At 45.4% G+C, this 20,372-nt stretch overlaps 1 protein-coding gene across 5 annotated transcripts in view; it reads right to left on the reverse strand.

Moving 5' to 3' along the window:
• Positions 1–691: 691 nt before the first annotated feature.
• PCED1B (PC-esterase domain containing 1B) overlaps positions 692–20,372 on the reverse strand; it is a 129,469-nt gene continuing 109,788 nt past the window's right edge. For 2 of the 5 annotated variants that reach the window (XM_084876665.1, XM_084876664.1), the window contains exon 4: positions 692–2,302. In XM_084876665.1, the coding sequence (XP_084732791.1) occupies positions 938–2,302 (1,365 nt within the window). In that variant the 3' untranslated portion in view covers positions 692–937. Of the gene's footprint in view, positions 4,904–4,945; positions 9,561–9,630; positions 13,367–14,903; positions 15,009–20,372 lie in introns of those variants that run through there. The other 3 variants (XM_084876667.1, XM_084876668.1, XM_084876666.1) reach the window with 3 other exon arrangements.

Genomic DNA, 20,372 nt, shown 5'->3' on the forward strand with positions numbered 1-20,372 from the left:
TGCCAGCCTGGTCACATCCAACTGCCCTCCCCTGCTGGCCCAATTGTCTCCAACTGCCCTCCCCTGCTAACCTGGTCACCCCTAACTGCCCTCCCCTGCCAGCCTGGTTGCACCCAACTGCAGGCCTGGTCACCCCCAGCTGCCCTCCCCTACAGGCCGGATGGCCCACAACTGCTGGCCACCTCTGATGACCATCTTGTGATGATGTTGTGGGACACCAACTAGGCTTTTATTATATAGGCTACATAGGGGGTTTTCTCAGTTTGATATATACCAGTCCTGTAGTTTGAACGTTAATATAAACTGGATACCAGTATAAACTAGAAAAGGCCAGTAGAGGAGTGCTTTTCTATGTGATCTAGAACAAGTAACTCACCTTTCTGGCCTCAAGTTTCCTTGTTTGTAAATGGTAGCTACACTTTATGTCTTCAGTTTCCCAGTACTAACATACAATGATTCTATAAGAATCTCTAGAAAATAGGATCACAAAAAGCTATCGTTTGTTTATACCCAATCCATTTCATGAAACAATCAGGATAATTTAGGCAAGTTCACTTTGAGTAGTTTCTCAAGATGCCGTGACCATTCATTCAGCAGGTATCCTCTTTGCTCTTACAAAGCTAATTGTTTAATGGAAGGAAGAGGCACCGTTAAATATCGACACACACAAAACCCACAACTACTTTTGTGAAACAACTTTTTAATTTCAATTCTCTGTTTACAAAAAGACAAAGAGAACAGGGGGTGGGGAGGCAGAAATAATACTTGGTCACCCCCAGAGCGTGGAGGAAGGGGCCATAGCTAACAACTGGTAACAGCACAGAACCAAAAGAAGTCCAATGTGGATCAACAGCTTCTGTTAACAAGATCAGTCAGTGTAGGCAACAGTCAGATTGTCAAGTCCGTGTCCATGAGGAGGAAAAAGGCACGAGTCAGTCTAATGAGGCCGTGGCTCCGGGTAGCCTCGGGCTTGTCTCCTGTAAGATTTAGGCAACTGTCTCCAGGGCAGATAAGGGCCAGGAGGTAGATTCCGGGGGAAACCCCTATGAACCACAGGGGCCTGCTGCTGATAATAGGGTGTGGGGAAGAGGGCCCTTGGGGGCTGGGGATCAAACACCAAGTCATTTTCCAAGTCAAATCCTGTCTGGGTAGGATGGAAATTGCTGAAGAAGAACTGATCGGAAGGGGAAGGTTGGTCTGAGTAAAAATAGGGATCTTGGGGATAGAGCAAGACCTGGGGGCTCATGGCCGGGTGACAGGGAAGGGGAAGAGGCGGTGAGGGCAGGAGTGGGGATAAGGATGGGCGGGGAGCTGGGAGTGGCAGCAGGGGGCTGTGTCTGGGAGGAGGCAACAAAGAGGAGGGCGGGGGTGCGGCCCTTACGCCTCTGCTGCTCTGGGACTGCCTCTCAAGTCTCTGGCCAGGTCTGGCAGCCCTCACAGGGTCACACTTGGTCCACTGGCTCGCTGGCTGGCGGTGGGGCAGCTCCACGCCCCACGCGTCGGCCACGTGGGCCAGCAGCAGCTGGGAGAGGCGCCGGTGCGCGTGCCGGTTCCAGTGCACCCCGTCGCTGTGCCGGTGCTCCTCCGCGTGGCGGAAGTGGAAGTGCAAGTCCAGCACATCCAAGTTGTACTCCTTCGCCAGGACGTAGCTGTAGTAGTTGGCTTCGATCACCTTTCTAATCCGGGTTTTGGAAATGGACGGCTGCTCTTTCGGGAGGAAGCCCCCCTTGACCTTCTTGCCCAGGGGCATGGCCGTGTTCCACACCAGGAGGCACGACTCCGGCAGCGCCTGGCTCAGGTGCCGGAACAGGCTCTCCAGGTTCTCCCAGTAGCTGCTGCACCAGTCGGGCCCGTACCTGGAGATGTCCCAGAGGCAGGAGTTCATGATGACCAGGTCCGGGGTGTGCTTGTGGGCCTGCAGCTCTTCCAGCACGGCCCGCACGTACTCGCTGTACACGCGCGTGAGGAAGTAGAAGCGCACCAGGTGGTGGCCCGTGCAGAACTCGCGGACCTCGCGGTAGCCGGTGCTGTTGCTCATGATGTCCTTCGTGCCCCCTTCCACCAGCTTGTCCTGTTCGAAGCTCGGCTCCCCCTTGACCTTGAGCTGGTCGAAAGTGAGCAGGCGATCCTCCTGCAGCAGGAGCACCAGGTCCTTGTACACGGACCTCTGGATGGAGTCTCCCAGGATGACCACGAACTTGTTGTGGAGCAGCTGCTGCACTTCGGAGGACAGCAGCTGGGCCATGGCGCCCAGGTCCAGGGGCCCAGCTCCTTTCTTGGCACGCAGTGGGTCTGCAGAGAACTAGGACAGAAGGAGAGAGCAGCTGGGAGGAACCCACCTTCGGCAGGCCCTCGGTGTGGGCCAGGAATGAAGTCTTGGCCTGGGAAACCCGCAGGGTGGAACTCCACCACCTTAAGGCTGGGAGTGGGGAGAGAGAGAGAGAGAGAGAGCAAGAAGGGAGCCTGGAGCCAGAAGCCCTGCTCTGCCTGGCTGAGGGTTGGGACTTGACCTCTGAACTGCCTGTGGCTGTTTAGAGGCCCAGGTCCCACCTAGTCAGGAGGGGCCAACTCGCCCCGCCCTCCCCCCTGCCGGAGGGAGGAGCAAACTGCCCCTGGGAAGGCAGCCCAGATGTCTGACAACTGGAGAATGGATAGGCAAACCTTGCAGCGGCTAAATAATGAGTGTGCGTAAGCAAGAGCACGGAGAAGGCTTGTGATAGGTTGAGGAATTTACAGACCACGTGTGCCCCGCATCGCTGAGACTGTAGGGAGCAGATACACATAGATAACATTGAAAGGAAATATGCAAAACATTTTAAATAACAGGATTATAGAGGCCTTGCCTTGCCCTTTCTGAAAACATACTTTATATTACTTTTAGTAACTTAAAAAGAATTCAATGGAATGCAACAGAAAATAAGAGTTACATGTGCCAATAGGTCTTGTACGAAGGAGATCACATTGGAAAGAATGTTTCCGCTGCAATATCCCTCCCTTTCCATTTGAAGATTGAATATGCCACCCCTGAGCATGACACTATGTCAGAAGGATGATTCTGCACTCCCCTGATCTGCCTAAAAGGAGTGTATTCCCCTTTGAGGAAAGTGCCCCTCCCTACCCCAACCAGAGAGAAGAGTGAAGAAAGAAGGCAGGGTGTTGTCAACACCAAGATGAGTTTGCAGGTAAAGCCCAGATTTTCCGCCAGTTTCCCCATCTATTTCCTGTGTAAGACACATGCCTCTGATTTATCTTCATAGAAAAGAAACAGTATGAGGCCAGGTGGCTGCTGCTGAATTTCCCAGAGCAAACAGGATGTGGGGGTGGAGAGAGAGGATGAGAGCTGCAGACTTAGCTAGCACATGTCCTAGAGGAGACTAGAGAAGGCCCCAGCCCATTTTTTTTTCTTCTAAATAACCCAATGGGAGACAGCAAGACCTAGGCGACCTATTAGCAAACAGGTGATCAATAGCACCCAGCCAACGGGGAACTGGAGGAGGCTCCCAATAAATAGGCTGTAGTCCTAGCCCTACGCGCGATCCTGTAAAACGGGCTCCTGCTCTTGAGGGCGTTATTAAAAGTCTCATTTTCGCCACGCTTCTGTGTCCGAGTCCGTGATTTGAAATGTGGACAGATGAGCCATTTCGCACACTAGTCACATCCCCTGAAGCCCAAGCCGTTTTTCCTTTTTAAAATGGCATATAAACCCCTGAATTTAGCTGCTTCTTTGAGCTTCATTTCTTTTCTATGAACTCTAGCCCACATTAACATTAATAAAAATGGTGTGCCTTTTCTCCTGCTAACCTGTCTTTTGTTAGCTGGATCACGGGGCCCTGAAAACTGAAGAGGTAGAGGAAAAGTTTCCCTCCCCAGCACGTTGAGTAAAATGCTAAAAATTGTGAAGTTCATCTTCAGAACGTTATTTCAGGTTGCCATTTACAACCACAGCTACTAATGAACAAAAGGTAGGGACACGGATCAATACTGCTAACAACTCAGGTGGCGAGGAAGATGGCACCGTGTCACCCACTCACACAGAGCTCACGCCGTTAAAGCCCACCGTAGGTGATTTTTGTAGGCTTTCATGCATTAGTAAACATTTTAAGAGGTGTGGGTGGGTAGCTATGATTAAATGGCACATTCGGTTTTTAAAAGCTACACTATTTGTGGTTTTAAATGGGTACAAGCACAAAAATAAAACCACGAAAATGGTTAGAACATTAAGAGTTGCCCTAAGACGACAAGTTGAAAATATTGGCTTAATTTCCTCCAAAGAATCGCCATGCAAATGTGTGGAGTTTTTTTGGCTAACAAACAAAAACACTTAAAAATAGGATTTAGCTTATTGTGGTGCAACAAAGTAAAATGTAAAGCAAACTCCAAATCCCTTAGGGGCTTAGGCATGTTCATTTGTTTACAATCATTCATTGATCCAACTCACACTTATTAAGCTCCTACTAAGTGCACCAGAGGGGGATATAAAACCAAGCAAAACTGGGTCTTGTTGTCTTTCACGAGCTGATGAGACAAATTCATTGATAACTGTAACACAGAGGAGAGGGCAAGGGCCATGAAAACAGAATGAACGGTGAACGGGAGCTGTGAACGGGAGCCGTGAACTTTCAGGAGTCTGTGCTAACAGCAATTGTTTACCTCAGACCCGTATCCAGTCTCCAAAGTGCAAAGTGCGGGGACACCTCTTCCCAGCGTTTTGTTCCCTGGCTCCCAAGCCACCCAGCTTTGTGTGCCCTCTCTGGGCTGGCACTCTAGTCACAGTCTGCGCCTGGCTCCCCAGGGTATGGACCATCAACCCCAGCGTTAGAGTTCTCTCTTCCCAAGGTCGGCGGATCTGATGACCTAGCGCTGTCTCCTTCTGTGCCGTTGGGCTTGTATGGTCTAATGGATCCTTTCTCAGGATGTGAAGAGCGTTGGTCTTGTACTCACAGACGTCAGTCAAACCCACTACTTTAAAAAGCAGTGGGAAATCGCATCGGGGTGAAGAGCACTGTTTTTGAAGCCAAGCTCTCTAGGTTTCAATCCCAACTCTTGTATTTGCTGGCTCTACCTAGCCTTGGGCAAATGATTTAGCCCTTTTCTGCCTTAATTTCCCCAGTTTTTAGTACCCACTTCATGGATTTGATGTGAGGATTAAACGTAGTGTTTAGAACAATGCCCGACAAGTAGTAAGCATCGGTAAGAGTTACTATGATTACTGAGAAAGTTTCAAACACCAGGTTAACCATCTGTAAAAAGAGGATTATAGTTTTCCTGCTGCATGTCTAGTAGGGTTTTCTAAAGGTCAAATGAGATGATGCAAGTGAAAGATTTTGAATAAAACAAAATTAATGGATGTTAGGTGCTTTACAAATGTTATCCTATTTATAATTCTTAGAATTCATCTTTTATAGGGAAGGACATTGATGTGATGAGTAGGAGCTAAGACTTAAAGCCACGGACTCCCAAATCTGTCTCTGTAGGAGATCTCCTTTAGACCAGAACTCCCTACAAGTCAGTTTGAATGCTAAAGCTTGGGTCATATCAGGGGGGTGCAATAGAAGGTCTTTTGATGTGGCTCTCTGCATTGGCAGGCAACCATTTACTCTGCCAGCTCAGGAGAGGTGGTCCATGTGTACTTAGCTGTGTGTGTGTTGGGGAAGGGCGAGGGGAGTGAGGGTGGAAGTAGGGTAGGGAGTGTAAATAAGGCCAGATTGGCTCAGTGGTTGAGCATCGACCTATGAACCAGGAGCTCACAGTTCGATCCCGGTCAGGGCACATGCCCAGGTTGTGGGCTTGATCTCCAGTGTGGGGTGTTCAGGAGGCAGCCGATCAATGATTGTCTCTCATCATTGATGTTTCTATCTCTCTCCCCCTTCCTCTCTGAAGTCAATAAAAATACATGTATTTTAAAAATACCATAATCTCAAACAAGAGAGATGCAAAAATGAAAAGATCTGGATTTTGGAATAACCAAAGCAAAATTCTACAGGCTCCTGGGCTGCCCTCTATCATGAGCAGGAATCTAACCTACCCAGCTGCCGCTCCAAGGGCTCAGAGCCAAAAACCAGGCAGAAATGTCCATCTAAGAATGTACTGGAACATCAGATAGGACAGTGGAAAAGAAGGGGAGGGGAAATGACTGGGAAGAGGCATTCCAGTTAGAAGCCAAAACTAAAAGGAAATTCATGAAATTCTTCATCAAGAGTGTCACAACTAGAACAGGACTAACAAATCAGACACCCGCAGGACTACTGTTATGGGGAAGAATCCTTTCAGCTAAGATGCCCAACATTAAAAACAAAACCAATCAAAAAAAGGAGAGGGGACTCTTTGAGGGGAAGGGATGAAGTAGAGAATAATTTGGAGACCTAAATCTTCTCTCTCATTTTAAAAACAGTAGGTTACTTCCATCTTCAATGCTCTACTTATAAAACTGAAACAAAAAAGGGATTTGAAAACAGATCAATGGCCTTTTTTAGCCCAGGCTTCTCGCTTCAAATTTGCTAAACTCACTAATTAGTTTGGGTACCAATGTTATAGATAGATTGCCTCATGCATGCATTCATTCACTCAATAAGGATCACTGAGAACCAGATATTGTGCGAGGTGGAAGGAGTAGGTATAAAAATGCAGTCTCTCCACTCAAGAGGAGTGATGTGAAAATGGGCATGTAAAAATGTCAAAGAAGGGGCTAGTAGCTAAAATTGAAGCATGCAAACGAAGCACCAAAGCCTGTAGGAAAAGTCAAAGGGGAGAGGGAAGATATACGGATGATCATTGCAATCTGCGATTCCAATATTGAATGAAAACCAGTTTTTAAAGAGTTTCATGGTGATTCCTCAAATCATCATTATAAGTAGTGCCATCATTTTTCTGTTTTCAAAGTGAAATTTGGCTTTTGGCTAAGGCTCTAACAGAAAAATGTATTAATAGTGGCTGCTACTGTAATAAATTATTTTCAAGTATCTTGCTTAGATTCCTGGGGATAATTAATTTTTTAATAGCTTCATAAGCCATGGCTTATAAATTACTGACTACTGCTTTATAACTATTACAAACCAAACACATAGCATTTGTTTTCCATTAAGCAATGTGTTGCAGAAATTAGGCTAATTTTTTTCTTTTCTTATTTATCTTTATTACAGGAAGAGTGACATTTAATAGGGCAGTAGCTTCAGAGACCCTGCAGCAAAGTCTTAAATCACAGAGGTAATCACTAACAATTAGGATGTTGTTTCAATTGGTTAGTTGTAAGAAGTACTTGTAACTAGTTTAGGTTTCTTGCATAGGACTAAACATCTCAGTAATATTCTGGGAATATAAATAGTTCATTCCCTTCCAATTGCATTTTTGGTGATCAAATCAATACTCTGAATTCTCCAATATCCCCTTAAATTGTACAGAAGATACAAATAAGAAAATAATTCTTTTTCATAAACTTAACTCTACAACTTAGCTATGGCTTGGCACTTGCTCAGCTTCCTAAGTGGAATTTAAACTTGTCAAACATTAAATTGCATGTCATATTGTAATAGTAATAATTTCCTAGTTTATAAGTTTGTAATTTTAGGGTGAACTCTTAGAGTGACATATTAAGGGTGACACTTGACCACGAAGGTAGCCACCTCCCTGTGTGTGTGTGACATAGATAAGACTTACCCTGCGGAACACCGCTGAGGATGACGTGTGTAACTGATACCCACCTTGTACTTTGATTAACAGCCATGCAGTAACCCACATATAAAGTTTTCAGAAGAAAAAAATAGGAGCAAATTTTTAAAAATACATTAAAGTACTGAGATACCATGTTAAATAATGCAACAGAAACACGTTCAGAAAGTCATTCGAAAGTCAGATTCCAATATCTCTAAAACAGGCTTCAGTTCTTCAGCCCATTAATTCAGTAAAAACTTGGAGAACACCCGTTTCTATCTGTGGTTGCCACAGTTGTCATTCTGCAAATCTGAGCCACACCTCCAACAACTATCATGGTTCCTCTACATCACCCCTACGTTACCCAGTCCTACCCCAGCGTATTCCTACCCCATATTTCTATCTTGGCTGTTCAGTCGATCCTCAAGCACATCTAAAATTTCAGATATAGCCTTGCCGGTGTGGCTCAGTGGTTGAGGTTCAACCTATGAACCAGGAGGTCACAGTTCTATTCCCTGTCGGGTTTCAGGCTCGATCCCCAGGTGAGGAATACGCAGGAGGCAGCCAATCAATGATTCTCTCTCATCATTGATGCTTCCACCCCTCCTTTTCCCTTTCTCTCTGAAATCAATAAAAATATGTTTAAAACATCAGATATATATGACATAAATGGACAATTGAAACTGCAGCAGTGATCTTCACACTGGGCTCCATGTAACCACAAGTGTTCCTTGTAGAGGCAGGGATCATGGGCATAGTCCATTTGTATCCCCCTATCAGGCTACAGTTTTAAATTATTAACTCTTTTGCAATAAAAAAAAAAAAATCAACAGAAGAATTTTACACACTTTAAGAGTGTAAAAACCCTTAAGGCAATAGTTCCCACAGTAATAATCTAATACAGAAATTTCGCCTAGGCTGGGTAGCTCAGTGTGTCGTCTGATACACCAAGGTTGCATGTTTGGTCCTGCCAGGGCACATACAAGAAACAACAATGAATGTATAAATAAGTGAAACAACTCACTGTCGCGCTCTCTCTCTCTCTCTCACTCAAATCAATCTATCTTTTTTTTAAAATTTTCTATGGACTATAGAAATATATGCAGGAGGCATCCTTTATGAATGAAGTGGGTTCATAAAACCTTGTATTATGTAAGACCTCTGTATGCAAGTAACTTCTCCTACAAAAGCAAAAGATAAAAACTATGGAGAATTTAATCAAATTGCCCCATTAAAAAAACTAACAGAAGGATTTCTTCCTTAAAATGGAAAAAAAAATCAAATCAATTCACATAAACAACAAGATAGCGGTCATGTACTGCTTAGGACAAACGTCCACATTATGGTCTAAACCCGTGGTCGGCAAACCGCAGCTCGAGAGCCACATGCGGCTCTTTGGCCCCAAAGTGTGGCTCTCCCACACACACAAAAAAAACACGGCCTGGGCGAGTCTATTTTGAAGAAGTGGTGTTGTAAGAAATTAAAAAACTTGGCTCTCAAAAGAAATTTCAGTCGTTGTACTGTTGATATTTGGCTCTGCTGACTAATGAGGTTGCCGACCACTGACTAGACTCTAAACCATTAATGAAACTACATTTGCTAACTTCCTTCCTCTGACTCGGTAACGTAAGAGTAAGCAATGCCCTGGCTTTGCTTCCAGGAAACACACAAGTCAGGCTTCCACTCTGGCCCAGAACAGCTGTGTGCTCTCTGGTTGGCTGCCCAACACTCGGAGCCAGTTTTCGTTGGCATCGAACAGGCGGGTTACCACCAACCTCACTGGCACACAGTGAAGATGAAAAGGGGTCACGGCAATGTCTACCAGGGGCCTAAGGACAGGCCCTGCCGTGCATCCAACAAGCACCGCTCCCGCCTGGGACTCGAGAGAGGAAAGCAGAGTCTACAGACAGCAAGCACCCCGCTTTGTTCCCTCCCCAAACCGCCAGCCCCCCTTTCCTCCCCCCCGCAGAGGCAGAGGGGTACCTCCTCAGGCGCAGAGCGAAGCCTCGGCTCAGGTGGCCGTCCTCAGACCTCCTCGGGAGCTGCTCCAGGATGCCCCCCGGAGAGGGAATAATTACACATTCCACTTCTTCAGCCTCCTCAGCCTGGCTCCTGCCGTCAGCAAGAGACACATTCCAGTGTCTTTCTTCAAGAAAGGAAACTTCTTGGACTCCACCTCCAGGACTGTCCTATCTTTGGCCTCCCCGTCAAGGTCACTTCTTACTTAAAAGACTTGTTTGCACTGGCTGCCTCCTGGGTCCTCACCTCCCACTCACTCTCTCTCTCTCTCTCTCTCTCTCTCTTTTTTTAAGAAAAAAAATTTAATTTGGCTTCCAACTCCATCAATCCAAAGAGATGATTGTCAGCAAGTCACCACTGATTTCCTTGTTGCTCCTTTCAATGGCCATTTCGTGGTCCTTGTCGCATCCCTAGCATTCGCACGCAGGGATTCGCACCCTTCATGAGTTCTCTTTCTCCAGCAATTCCCCAAACGCTCGTCTTTCTCAAGGCCCAGTGATCAATTCTATCTTCTTTCCATGAAGATTCTTTCCCTCGGTGAATCCATCCACTTTCATCGCACCCATCCATAAGGTGGCCACACGTCCCAGTTAGCCCCAAACCGATCTGGTTTAGCCTAGTTTTAGCAGCATAATAGAAGCCCGCCCCCACACCCCTCCACCCTACCTCCCAGTTTAGATGCAAACAAAATATGTGGTCCCCTTATCTATTACCATTTGTATGCAGATGACTCCAAACTAAGGCCGTAAAGCGGAGCGGCTGAGGGGGTGGGCCCTGCAGCCAGCCCCCGGGGCTTCTATCCGGCTCCACTAGTCACCAGCCTCTGAGCCACTGGGCGGGTCCAGCACTTCAGATCCCTCCTCCACAAAATGGGAACTACGCTAGGGATTTCTCAAGAAGCGAGGGTTCAATGAACAGACCTAAAATCATCAGCATGAGGTCTGCCACATTTAAAAAAAAATATATATATTTTTTTATTGATTTCAGAGAGGAAGGGAGAGGGCTAGAGATATAGAAACATCAATGGTGAGAGAGAATCATTGATCCCTGGGGATCAAGCCCGCAACCCAGGAATGTGCCCTTGGCCAGAATCGAACCTGGGACCCTTCAGTCAGAAGGCCGACGCTCTATCCACTGAGCAAAATGGGCTAGGGCCTGCCACATTTTTAAGTGCTCCATAAATTTGGCTAGCCAGGACTTGTCTCCTGAGCTCCAGACATAGCCAGGTAAGTGCAATAAAGTTCTAAGGAGGTGAAGGGAGGGGTGGGGGAGGGATAGGGAGGGGAACGAGTGGGAAGGGCCAGGAGTTGGCCTGTCTGTGTGGTCCTCTTATCACTTCTAAATGCTCTAGGCGCCCATTTATCCTCCCAACAAACTGTGGCTGAATTCCTAAGATATTTCTCTTGTGACCTTTGAGTGCTGTTCCTAAGGTAAGTATCGGTCCTCTGTGGGAATGGTGGCAGCATTTTCTTGCTCTGCATATTCAGAGAGCCGCTGTACAATCTATGCTGGAAACACTGGCTGTAAGTAAGTGGAAGCAGGTTCTGCTTCTGAACTGCTTGAATTGAGTCTTGTTTTATTTTTCACGACTGTGGCTGTTTCCACTATTCCGAAAACATCAAAACGATATTGAATGACAGCCTGGATACAGAGCAGTGCAACCATTTCCTGACAATAAAAAATAAGGCATAATTCTTGAAAATGCACTTGAGGAAGGAGGATGGTGTGATGTATTTGGGGGGAGTGGAGCACAGCGAACCATTTCACCTCTTAGATTTTATGGTTAACTTTTTTATTTTCTGTAAGGTACTCTTAATCTTTCCTTAAGAAAGGGTCTTAGTTTGCTTGAAATACTTTCTAAAGTGGTATTTCTATTTTGTATCTGTTTTCAAATTTCCTATCTTCACTTTCACTTGATGGGCTATCACAGTGGTCGGCAAACCAAGGCTCGAGAGCCACATGCGGCTCTTTGGCCCCTTGAGTGTGGCTCTTCCACAAAATACCACATGCGGGCACGCACGTACAGTGCGATTGAAACTTCGTGGCCCATGCGCAGAAGTCGGTTTTCGGCCTGGGCGAGTCTAGTTTGAAGAAGTGGTGTTAGAACACTCTAGGGGCCAAAGAACTGCATGTTGCGTGCGAGCCGCAGTTTGCCGACCACTGGGCTAGCATAACTTCAGTGGGTTGCATGGACCAACTTTGTTTTTTAACCTGAGCTATGATCCTTCTTGCATCTCCCCAAAGCCCGTGGCTGAAGTAGAGAGCTTGTGTACACTCAGAGGGCTTTTTCTCACCTCTTCACGTTTGCTCTGCAAATCAGCACTGAATGTTCCCTGTCCCCCTCCTCGCCTGAGCTTCTGCTCATTCCTTAAGACCCACGTTAAAGCGCATTTCTGTCTGCAAGCCCTCCCTGTTTTCCCAGACAGAAACATCTCTCGGTCCTCTGACAGATGCCTCTATTTAGCGTGTGGTTCCGTTTTGTGCTATTTTTAAATGCTCATTTGCCTTTCTACCCGAGTCTCGAGTCCTGGGTCACCAAAGTGGGTTTCACCCATCCTTGTACCACTCACAGCTCAGTGGTTGATGCACAGTCATTAGCATTCCTTGAGCATTTTCTCTGTACCAGGCCTATTTTATTCTCACCAACTAATCAGGTGGGAGCGATTACGATCTTCATTTTATGGATGAGTAAACTGAGGCCAGGAGAGGTTATGTAAGTAGCCCAAGGTTGTTCAGCTAGTGGAAGGCAGAGCTGGTCTTTCACTGACTGGGAATCTTCTGATTAAGTATTAATAGGTAGGCTTAAGGTTTTTATGTATTTATTTATTTTATTTTATTGATTTTTTACAGAGAGGAAGGGAGAGGAATAGAGAGTTAGAAACATTAATGAGAGAGAATCATCGATCAGCTGCCTCTTGCACACCCCCTACTGGGGATGTGCCCGCAACCAAGGTGCATGCCCTTGACTGGAATCGAACCTGGGACCCTTCAGTCCGCAGGCCGACGCTCTTTCCATGGAGCCAAACCGGTTTCGGCCTTAAGGTTTTGTTTTGTTTCTTTAGGAGGAAATATGGCTCCAGAGCCTGAGCTTTTAACCTTAGCTATAAATGTCTGCTGATATTTTGAGGGGAGGAAAAATAGTCTTATCTAGAAAAAAAATATTTGCATGCTGTTTTCCTTTTTATTCTCTGTGGAAGAACAAAACAAAACAAAGCAATGTTCTGTGCCCAGCTTTAACCGTTTTCCCTGAGAAAGCAGAGCAGATATGAAGTCAACTGAGGGCCATTTTTATCACTCTGACAGCTTATTTCTATTCCTTGGGTCAATGGAAAGCGAAGTCACTACCCTAAAGTGATATTTTTATACGTATGCTGACTACTGTAGATTCTAATCAGCGGTTAAATAAAGAGTCCCCATGGTGGAAAAGGAGGGGTGATGGGGAGCTAATAATGACTCAGTTGCTTTCAGCTGATGCACAGGTTGGATTCTGAAAATCCTGTCTCCAGGAATGGCCGTAAAGGCCATTTAACCAGTGAACGTTAGGCTGAATCAGCAGGCCGGGGTTCCGGCCACCTCTGCAGCTCAAGTCACCTCGTTAACATCCCTTAAACGGAAGAGATGATCCTTATTAAGGAGATTATACAAAAGAGCTTTTAAAATGGATATTTTATTGTTGCTACTGTTAGCAATGTAGTATCCGAATACTAAGTATAATCGTGTTTCTATGGGGAAATAATTTGTTTAAATATTTTATTTTATTTAATTCATTACTATTTTTTAAGCCTCATCTGATGACATGTTTAGAAATAGAAAGAGACAGGAAGAGAGAGAGAGAGAGAGAGAGAGAGAGAGAGAGAGAGAGAGAGAGAGACCAGTTGGTTGCCTCTTGTACACACCTGGACCAGGAATTGAACTCACAACCTAGGAATGTGCCCCGACTTGGAATTGAACCCGCAACATTGGGTCCACAGGACGACACTCCAACCAACTTAGCAACTAAACTGGGGCTCTTTTTCTTTTAAGTTTTTGGATTTAAAAGCCAGTCTCTTAAGATATCAACCGAAGGACTTGTATACATGCATATAAGCATAACCAATGGATGCAAAACTCTGGGGAGGGAGGGCATGTATTGGGGGGGGGGGTGATTGGTAAGGTATGTACACATATAATACCTTAATAAAAAATGAGGGAAAAAAAAGATTCAAATTCCATTTGAAGTAAAAGCCAGTCTCTGTCTGCCTAGCTCCTTATGCATAATATTTCTAAGAAGGACCTGGAAGACGCGAGTTCCCACTGCTGTGTGTGTTAGCGGCGTGCCTGAGGATGATGGCCCCCAGTTTCAAGCCCTAGGACTGGGAACAGGAGGAGGGACAAGGCCCAGGAGGTTCGGAAGCTGACAGAACCAGAGTCTGTGCTGGGGAAAGAATGCAAGGAACCTACTCCAGACACTAGGCTTTTCCCAGGTCCGGTGTCCTCCCTTCAGCTCTGTTTGGACCTTTGAGCTTCTCTTTCTCTTGCCATCTCCTGCACAGCTCTTGGCCTCTCCCTAACCCCTCAGGAACAAAAATAAGGCAACAACCCAGCACTGGCCTACTGAAGGGTGAATTGTGGAAACCAAAGGAAATGCTCCATAAACTCTACAAATGTTAATTATGGTTTTTCTGAGCCACTTTAGTACTTTGGGGGGGCGGGGGGGATTAAGTAATTAAGGGAGATTTCCAGTAAATAAAGTATTTAACTTACTCCTTAGCAACACTAGTTTAACTTGTCATTCAGTAATGATTTAGTACCCAGGCCTGCAGTACGCTACACGTTTTACCTGCTTACCTATCCATTCCTCTTAAGAGCCCTGTGAAATTGGTACTTCCCCCGCCTCCATTTTGCACATTCGAAAATGAAGCCTGGCAAATTGAGTCATCTGCCCAAGGTCATCCATTTTCTCAAAAGCAGAGCTGGGAGTCAGAACCAGTGCCAAGCCTCTGTGGTCAACCACAACATACACCATAGCATGTGCACCAGACGCTTCACATCCTTTCCTGCTCGCAGCCTGCTGCTTCCTCTCACTGTACATTTTTAGAGATTTAGTTAGTTTGCTATCAATCCTCCTTGTTATGACATAACAGTTGTCTCTGTAGGGCTGTCCAGTGAAGTGGGGGTGGGGTGGAGTGGCTCGGAGGGTGATTCCTTCCTACAGAAAGTGCCTGAGAAGCGAGAATCCCAACAAAGGTAAAAAGTACCTCTCGGTTGATTCTAGATCTCTCTCCCAGAGACTCCTTTCTCGGCTGTCGACCAGATACCGGGTTGGAGAGAGAGCTCGGAGCCTGGGCTGCAAGGCAGACAAGTTCACCTCTGGGTGCTGCCGCGTTGGTGACCGAGCCTCTGGGGAGAGGATGCCATTTCCGGTGGCATCTGGGCCAAAGGACCAGAGTCAGCGTTTATTTTCCGCATTAGGAAGCGGAAGCCTAATGGCTGAAGCTTTAAGGCGTTGGCAAATATGAGACACCAATTGGTTAGTGAGCCCAAAGCATAGCATCTTCCTGGAATTTGACTCAACTTGTTTTCATTTCATGTTTCTCAGTAGTTTGGGTGTAGCTTCTATGGTTCTTCTCTCCCCCTCCCCCCCCCCCCTCCCGCCCCAACAATTCAGACCCTTTGTCCCATTACTCCAGCTTGTGTGGTCACAGATGGAAAAAAAAAAAAAATACAGCTACTAGCGTGGGCAAGAAGGGAAAGATGGTGAGAGGAAAGCAAGGGGAAGTGAGAGGAGAAATGGGGAAGTACAGGAAGATGACTCCCTTTTCTAATTACATTTAAGAGTAATAATCCTGTACTTTCGTGTGGTGCTCCTCCCAATGCCCTGTGGGTAGAATGGCTCATCCACAGCTTCAGGACATTTTTCTGATTCCTCCTCCTGTTTCATTTGAAAGCTAGTGGTAACTGGAGAAGGGGTGGGAGTGGGGGTGGGGGTGGGGGGGTGGCAGGAAGTGGTGTTCTGATTGATTAGATGTAGATCAGCTTGGAACTTTGTTTTCTTTTTCTTTGAAAGGATATGTCTAGGATGAGGGGAATACCACCTGCCCTGCAAATACCAAGATGAAAGAGAAAGACGTGAACTTTTTTTTAAATAAGGAAATAAACCCCTAAGAAAGGTTTTCGAAAATAGTGAACCTTCTGTAGGTGTTTTAAACACTTCGGGATGCAGCATTTCTCCGTTACATGAAATGACATAAAATAACTAACAAGCGAGAGTAACCGATTCCAAAACAGTCCTGAAATGCACGCCCTGCGGGCTTCATTTGTCTTTTAACACTATGCTCTTTAGGGAACCCGGTCTATAAGGCAAACATGCTTATCTTTTCTGGGGAAACGTCATTTTACTTTACTTCACTGATACTCGATGTGTGGCTTCACGGTGAATTCCACCCATTACATATTGTTTTTACCCTATCGCCGAAAGCAATAAGTCAATTTGCATCTTTTCATGAATTTTAATACAATCATTATTGTGTCTCAAGGCTGGGCTTCACCTAGAACCCATCTGATAACTTCAGTATTTTAAAATTTAGAGCAGTCTATTATGTAACTTTGAGATTTTGCCATTATTTGATTCTAGCATCTATGTGAGTTGCAAATCTTTCCAGTCCTTTAGATTCCAGGTAGTCTGCATATTGTGAGAGTAAGAGAACAATGGGGGGGGGGGGGGAATAAAATTTGCATAATCGTTCACAAGACCAGAGAATGCCGGAGCTTGAATAAAGCAAATGATAATCTTGATTATACTTGCTAAATTTAAAATCAAGTTGTTTAAGACCAAGCAACAGATTTTCTACTGATTTTCCTACTTCCAAGAACTTATACATGGAGACAGTTCTACTATTGGTATTCTGGCCCCATGTGTTCCACAGCTCAGTGTGCTGGCTTTTTCCTAAGGGATGGTGAAAACGTACATATATAAAAGGCTAAGCTACTGACAGACTGGCCAACAGGCCAGTAGGTTTGATGCACACTGACCACCAGGGGGCAGACACTCCACGCAGGAACTGCTGAGCAACAGCAACTTTGCAGAGTGCCCTCTCGCACTCTGGGACCCCTTGGGGGATATTGGAGAGCCGGTTTTGGCCCGATCCCCGAAGGCCTGGCCAAGGGGAACCCTGCCAGAGGGACCCTGCTCACTCTACAGATGCCCTTCGAGCCCTGGCTCTACCCCAGGTGCAGCCAGCTGGGGAGGGACAAAGAGAGGTTGGCATGTCCAGCTTGTCGGTCAATGTGCACGAATCTGTGCCCTGGGCCTCTAGTGTATGTAATGTTCTACACTTACTTATAATGTGCTATCTCATAGCAGATCCCCTTTCATAAAATGAGGTGAGCTCTAATTGCTATCTTTCCTTTTCAGATGGTGAAACTGAGGCTCTCGGAAAGCTTTGTGGAGCAGTGCAGGGACTTGGAGCCCTTCTGACCAGTGTCATCTTCCCTGCCCTCTCAGTGGGAGGCCAGACAGGGCCTACTGCCATTGTCATCATTCTAAAGTTACTTTGCTTATTTTTAAAAGGCTTTTTAAATGCACATGGCACAGAACTTCAAAAGGTACAAGCAGTATGAGTGAGAAGTACATCCCCTGCCCTTTCTTGTTCCCTAATCCCTCACTTTTCCTAGAAGCAACACTGTCATCGGCTTCTTGTCTACTCTACCAGAGGTATTCTGTATGGATATTCTAAATTTCTCTGAAATAGTTTGTTCTCTCTTCTTTCCCTCATAAGAGTGACATGAGCCGGGGAATGAAAAGGGGTCTAATTCTGGATATATGTGGACGGCCGAGGTGATAGGCTTTGCCTGGGCGAAGAGGTGGGTGTGGGAAAAGGAGAGGAGACAAGGCTAGCTAGCTAAGTCTGGGGTTTTGGGCCTGAACAACAGGAAGGATGAAGTTGCCATTTACTTAGATGGAGAACATTTGGGAGAAATGGGCTCGGGAGTGGAGGTCAAGTGTTAGGTTTGGGGCTTGTTGCATGGGAGAAGCCTTGGGGCATTCGGATTGAGATGTTGAATGGAGATCTGGATAGAGTGGTCTGGAGCTGAGGGGAGACGCTGGAGATACCAATTAGGTTTGGATGCTGTCACCAAAGGAGAAGGTGAAGCTAGGGCAGAAAGAGTCTGTGAATTGAGCCCTGGGGCACTCCGGACAGAGAAAGTCGGGAAGTAGAAAAGACAAACGGGAGAAGAAGGAGGAGTCCATGAAACTGGAAGAAAATTAGGAGAGTGTGAAGTTCCAGAAGTCAGAGGAAAAAGGGTTTCATGGGAGGATGCACAGGAGGGTTTGTCTGTGTCAGAGACAGTTGATAGGTCAAGAAGGATGTTTGACCCATGCATCCTGTGAGTCTTCAGGAGTGATGAGGACAAAGGCTGATCAGAAAGGTTCAGAGAGGATGGGAGAACTGGAGATAATAACGCCCTCCAGGAGTCTTACTCTGAAGAGAAGCAGAGAATGAAAAGTCGGCTGGAAGGCGGAGTGGGGTTAAGAAAGTTTTATTTTCTTTTAGGATGGGAACCGTAATAGCATGTCTGTATGCTTATGGGAATGATTCAGTAAGCAGGGGGAACAGACATGCAGGAGGAATAGGGGGAAATTGCTTGAGCAATGTCCTTGAGTTGGTGACAGGGTTGGGATCTAGTGCCCAATTGGAGGGGTTCACCTTGGATGGGAGCCAGGGCAGCTCAAGCAGAGAAAATGGGGGAGACAGCACAGGAGCACAATAATGCTGGTATATGGATAGGTGAGGAGATGCGAGCTTGTGTGTGTGTGTGTGTGTTGGGGGGGGGGGGGGTCCTGTTTTGTCTTTGTCGGTGAAATAGGCAAAGAGGTCAAGGTCACCAGCTGAGAGAGAACCTGGAGAAGGTAGAGTGAGTTAGAGGTTTGAGGAACAAGAAGATTTGAAATAATCGACTAGGAGGTGGGAGAGGCTGTAGTTATTGAGCAGCATGGAAACCCCGTTAAAGCTGGGAGTCCTGCCCTAACTGGTTTGGCTCAGTGGATAGAGTGTTGGCCTATGGACTGAAAGGTCCCAGGTTCGATTCTGGTCAAGGGCATGTACCTTGGTTGTGGTTACATCCCCAGTAGTGGGTGTGCAGGAGGCAGCTGATCGATGTTTCTCTCTCATTGGTGTTTCTATCTCTATCCCTCTCCCTTCTTCTCTTTAAAAAATTAATAAAATATTAAAAAAAAAAAAAAAAAAAGCTGGTAGTCCTTATTTAATGGATGTTTGATTTTTTTCTCTAGTCTGTTTCAGCCAGATGGGTGCAAATCCAGAGTAGACAAATATTACATTTACCCCAAGGTTTGTCTTTTGGTTTCTATGAATGCATGTTACTATGCCATTACAAATATATACTTTATTTTAAGCCATAATTTATTTAAAACCAAACCCAGAAACACCAAATATTTTAATTAGCAAAAAATATTCTAAACACAAGGGCAAAAATAGTGTTCCTTTTATATTAATAACCCTTCAATAGTTCCAGTCACAGATCAGTTTAAACTTATCTTTAAAAGGGCCATTGTCATTTTATCCACATTTTCTATTTCAAGGAACACTTAATTTTCTTATGTTCTTGGAACAGAGTGCTTCAAGCGGGCCAGAAATCAGACCACTAAATATTTACTTTGTAAATAAACTTAGTTCAGCCACCTGGTGTGTGCTTGTGTTCTATGCCTGGCCACCTTAAGATGAAGGACCATATTTGGCAAATCACAAAACAATATGTGTTTTATTTGTTTGTCTGACTTGAAACAGTTTTCATATTTTTGATACTTTCTCTCCTAAGCATTTGCCTTCAGCATTCTTAAGCACATATGAATAATTTGTTTCTATTGGGGCACAGAGACTTCTCTGATAGTATGGTAAGAATCTTGACACTTGGGATTAAAATTTCTTGTGAGTTCAGTTTAGTAACTGAACTACATTCTGCACCAAGTCAGTGCATGAACACTTTTGTGGTATTGAGCAGCAAGGCTAGAGGTGCTGGGACTTGGGAGGTTATGGGTTAAAAAGAGCCAAATGGCTCTCACCTGTGTGGCTCAGTGCATAAAGTGTTGGCCTGTGGACTGAAGGGTCCTGGGTTTGATTCCAGTCAAGGGCACAAGCCCGGGTTGTAGGCTCGACTCCCAGTAGGGGGCATGCAGGAGGCAGCCGATCAATGATTCTCTTTCACCATTGGTGTTTCTTTCTCTTTCTTCCTCTCTGAAATCAATAAACATATTTATTAAAAAAGAAAAAGAGCCATATTGGTTATTTTACCAGGATGGATGGAATTCAAGAAGTGAATTTATAAAAGACCCCATTCTATTAGACCTCTTAAACTTTTCTACAAACTTAAAATTCTTATGTTTCACACAAATTCTATATTCTGCTCCAGTTTAGCTTATGGTTCAGAGGATGGCCCTTGCAGGCAGAAAATTGAGTTCAGAGTCCCAATTTGCAACCCATGAGTTGTGTGACTGGAAAAGTTACTTAATATTGTCTGGTCCAATTCCAGCTGTGGACATTGAATATGCAAAGTGCTAAGCAGAGTGCCATCCATTTAATAAATGTTCAATTTATTCTCGGTAATATAAAATAAGTACTAAGTTATATTACTAATTTAGCAATATAAACGTATACTTTAAATGGTTACCATTGCATAAAATGTAAACATTGAGAAATACCTTGTTGGAT

Source organism: Pipistrellus hanaki (genome assembly GCF_964339955.1).
Source record: "Pipistrellus hanaki genome assembly, chromosome: 3".
Lineage (NCBI taxonomy): Eukaryota > Metazoa > Chordata > Mammalia > Chiroptera > Vespertilionidae > Pipistrellus > Pipistrellus hanaki.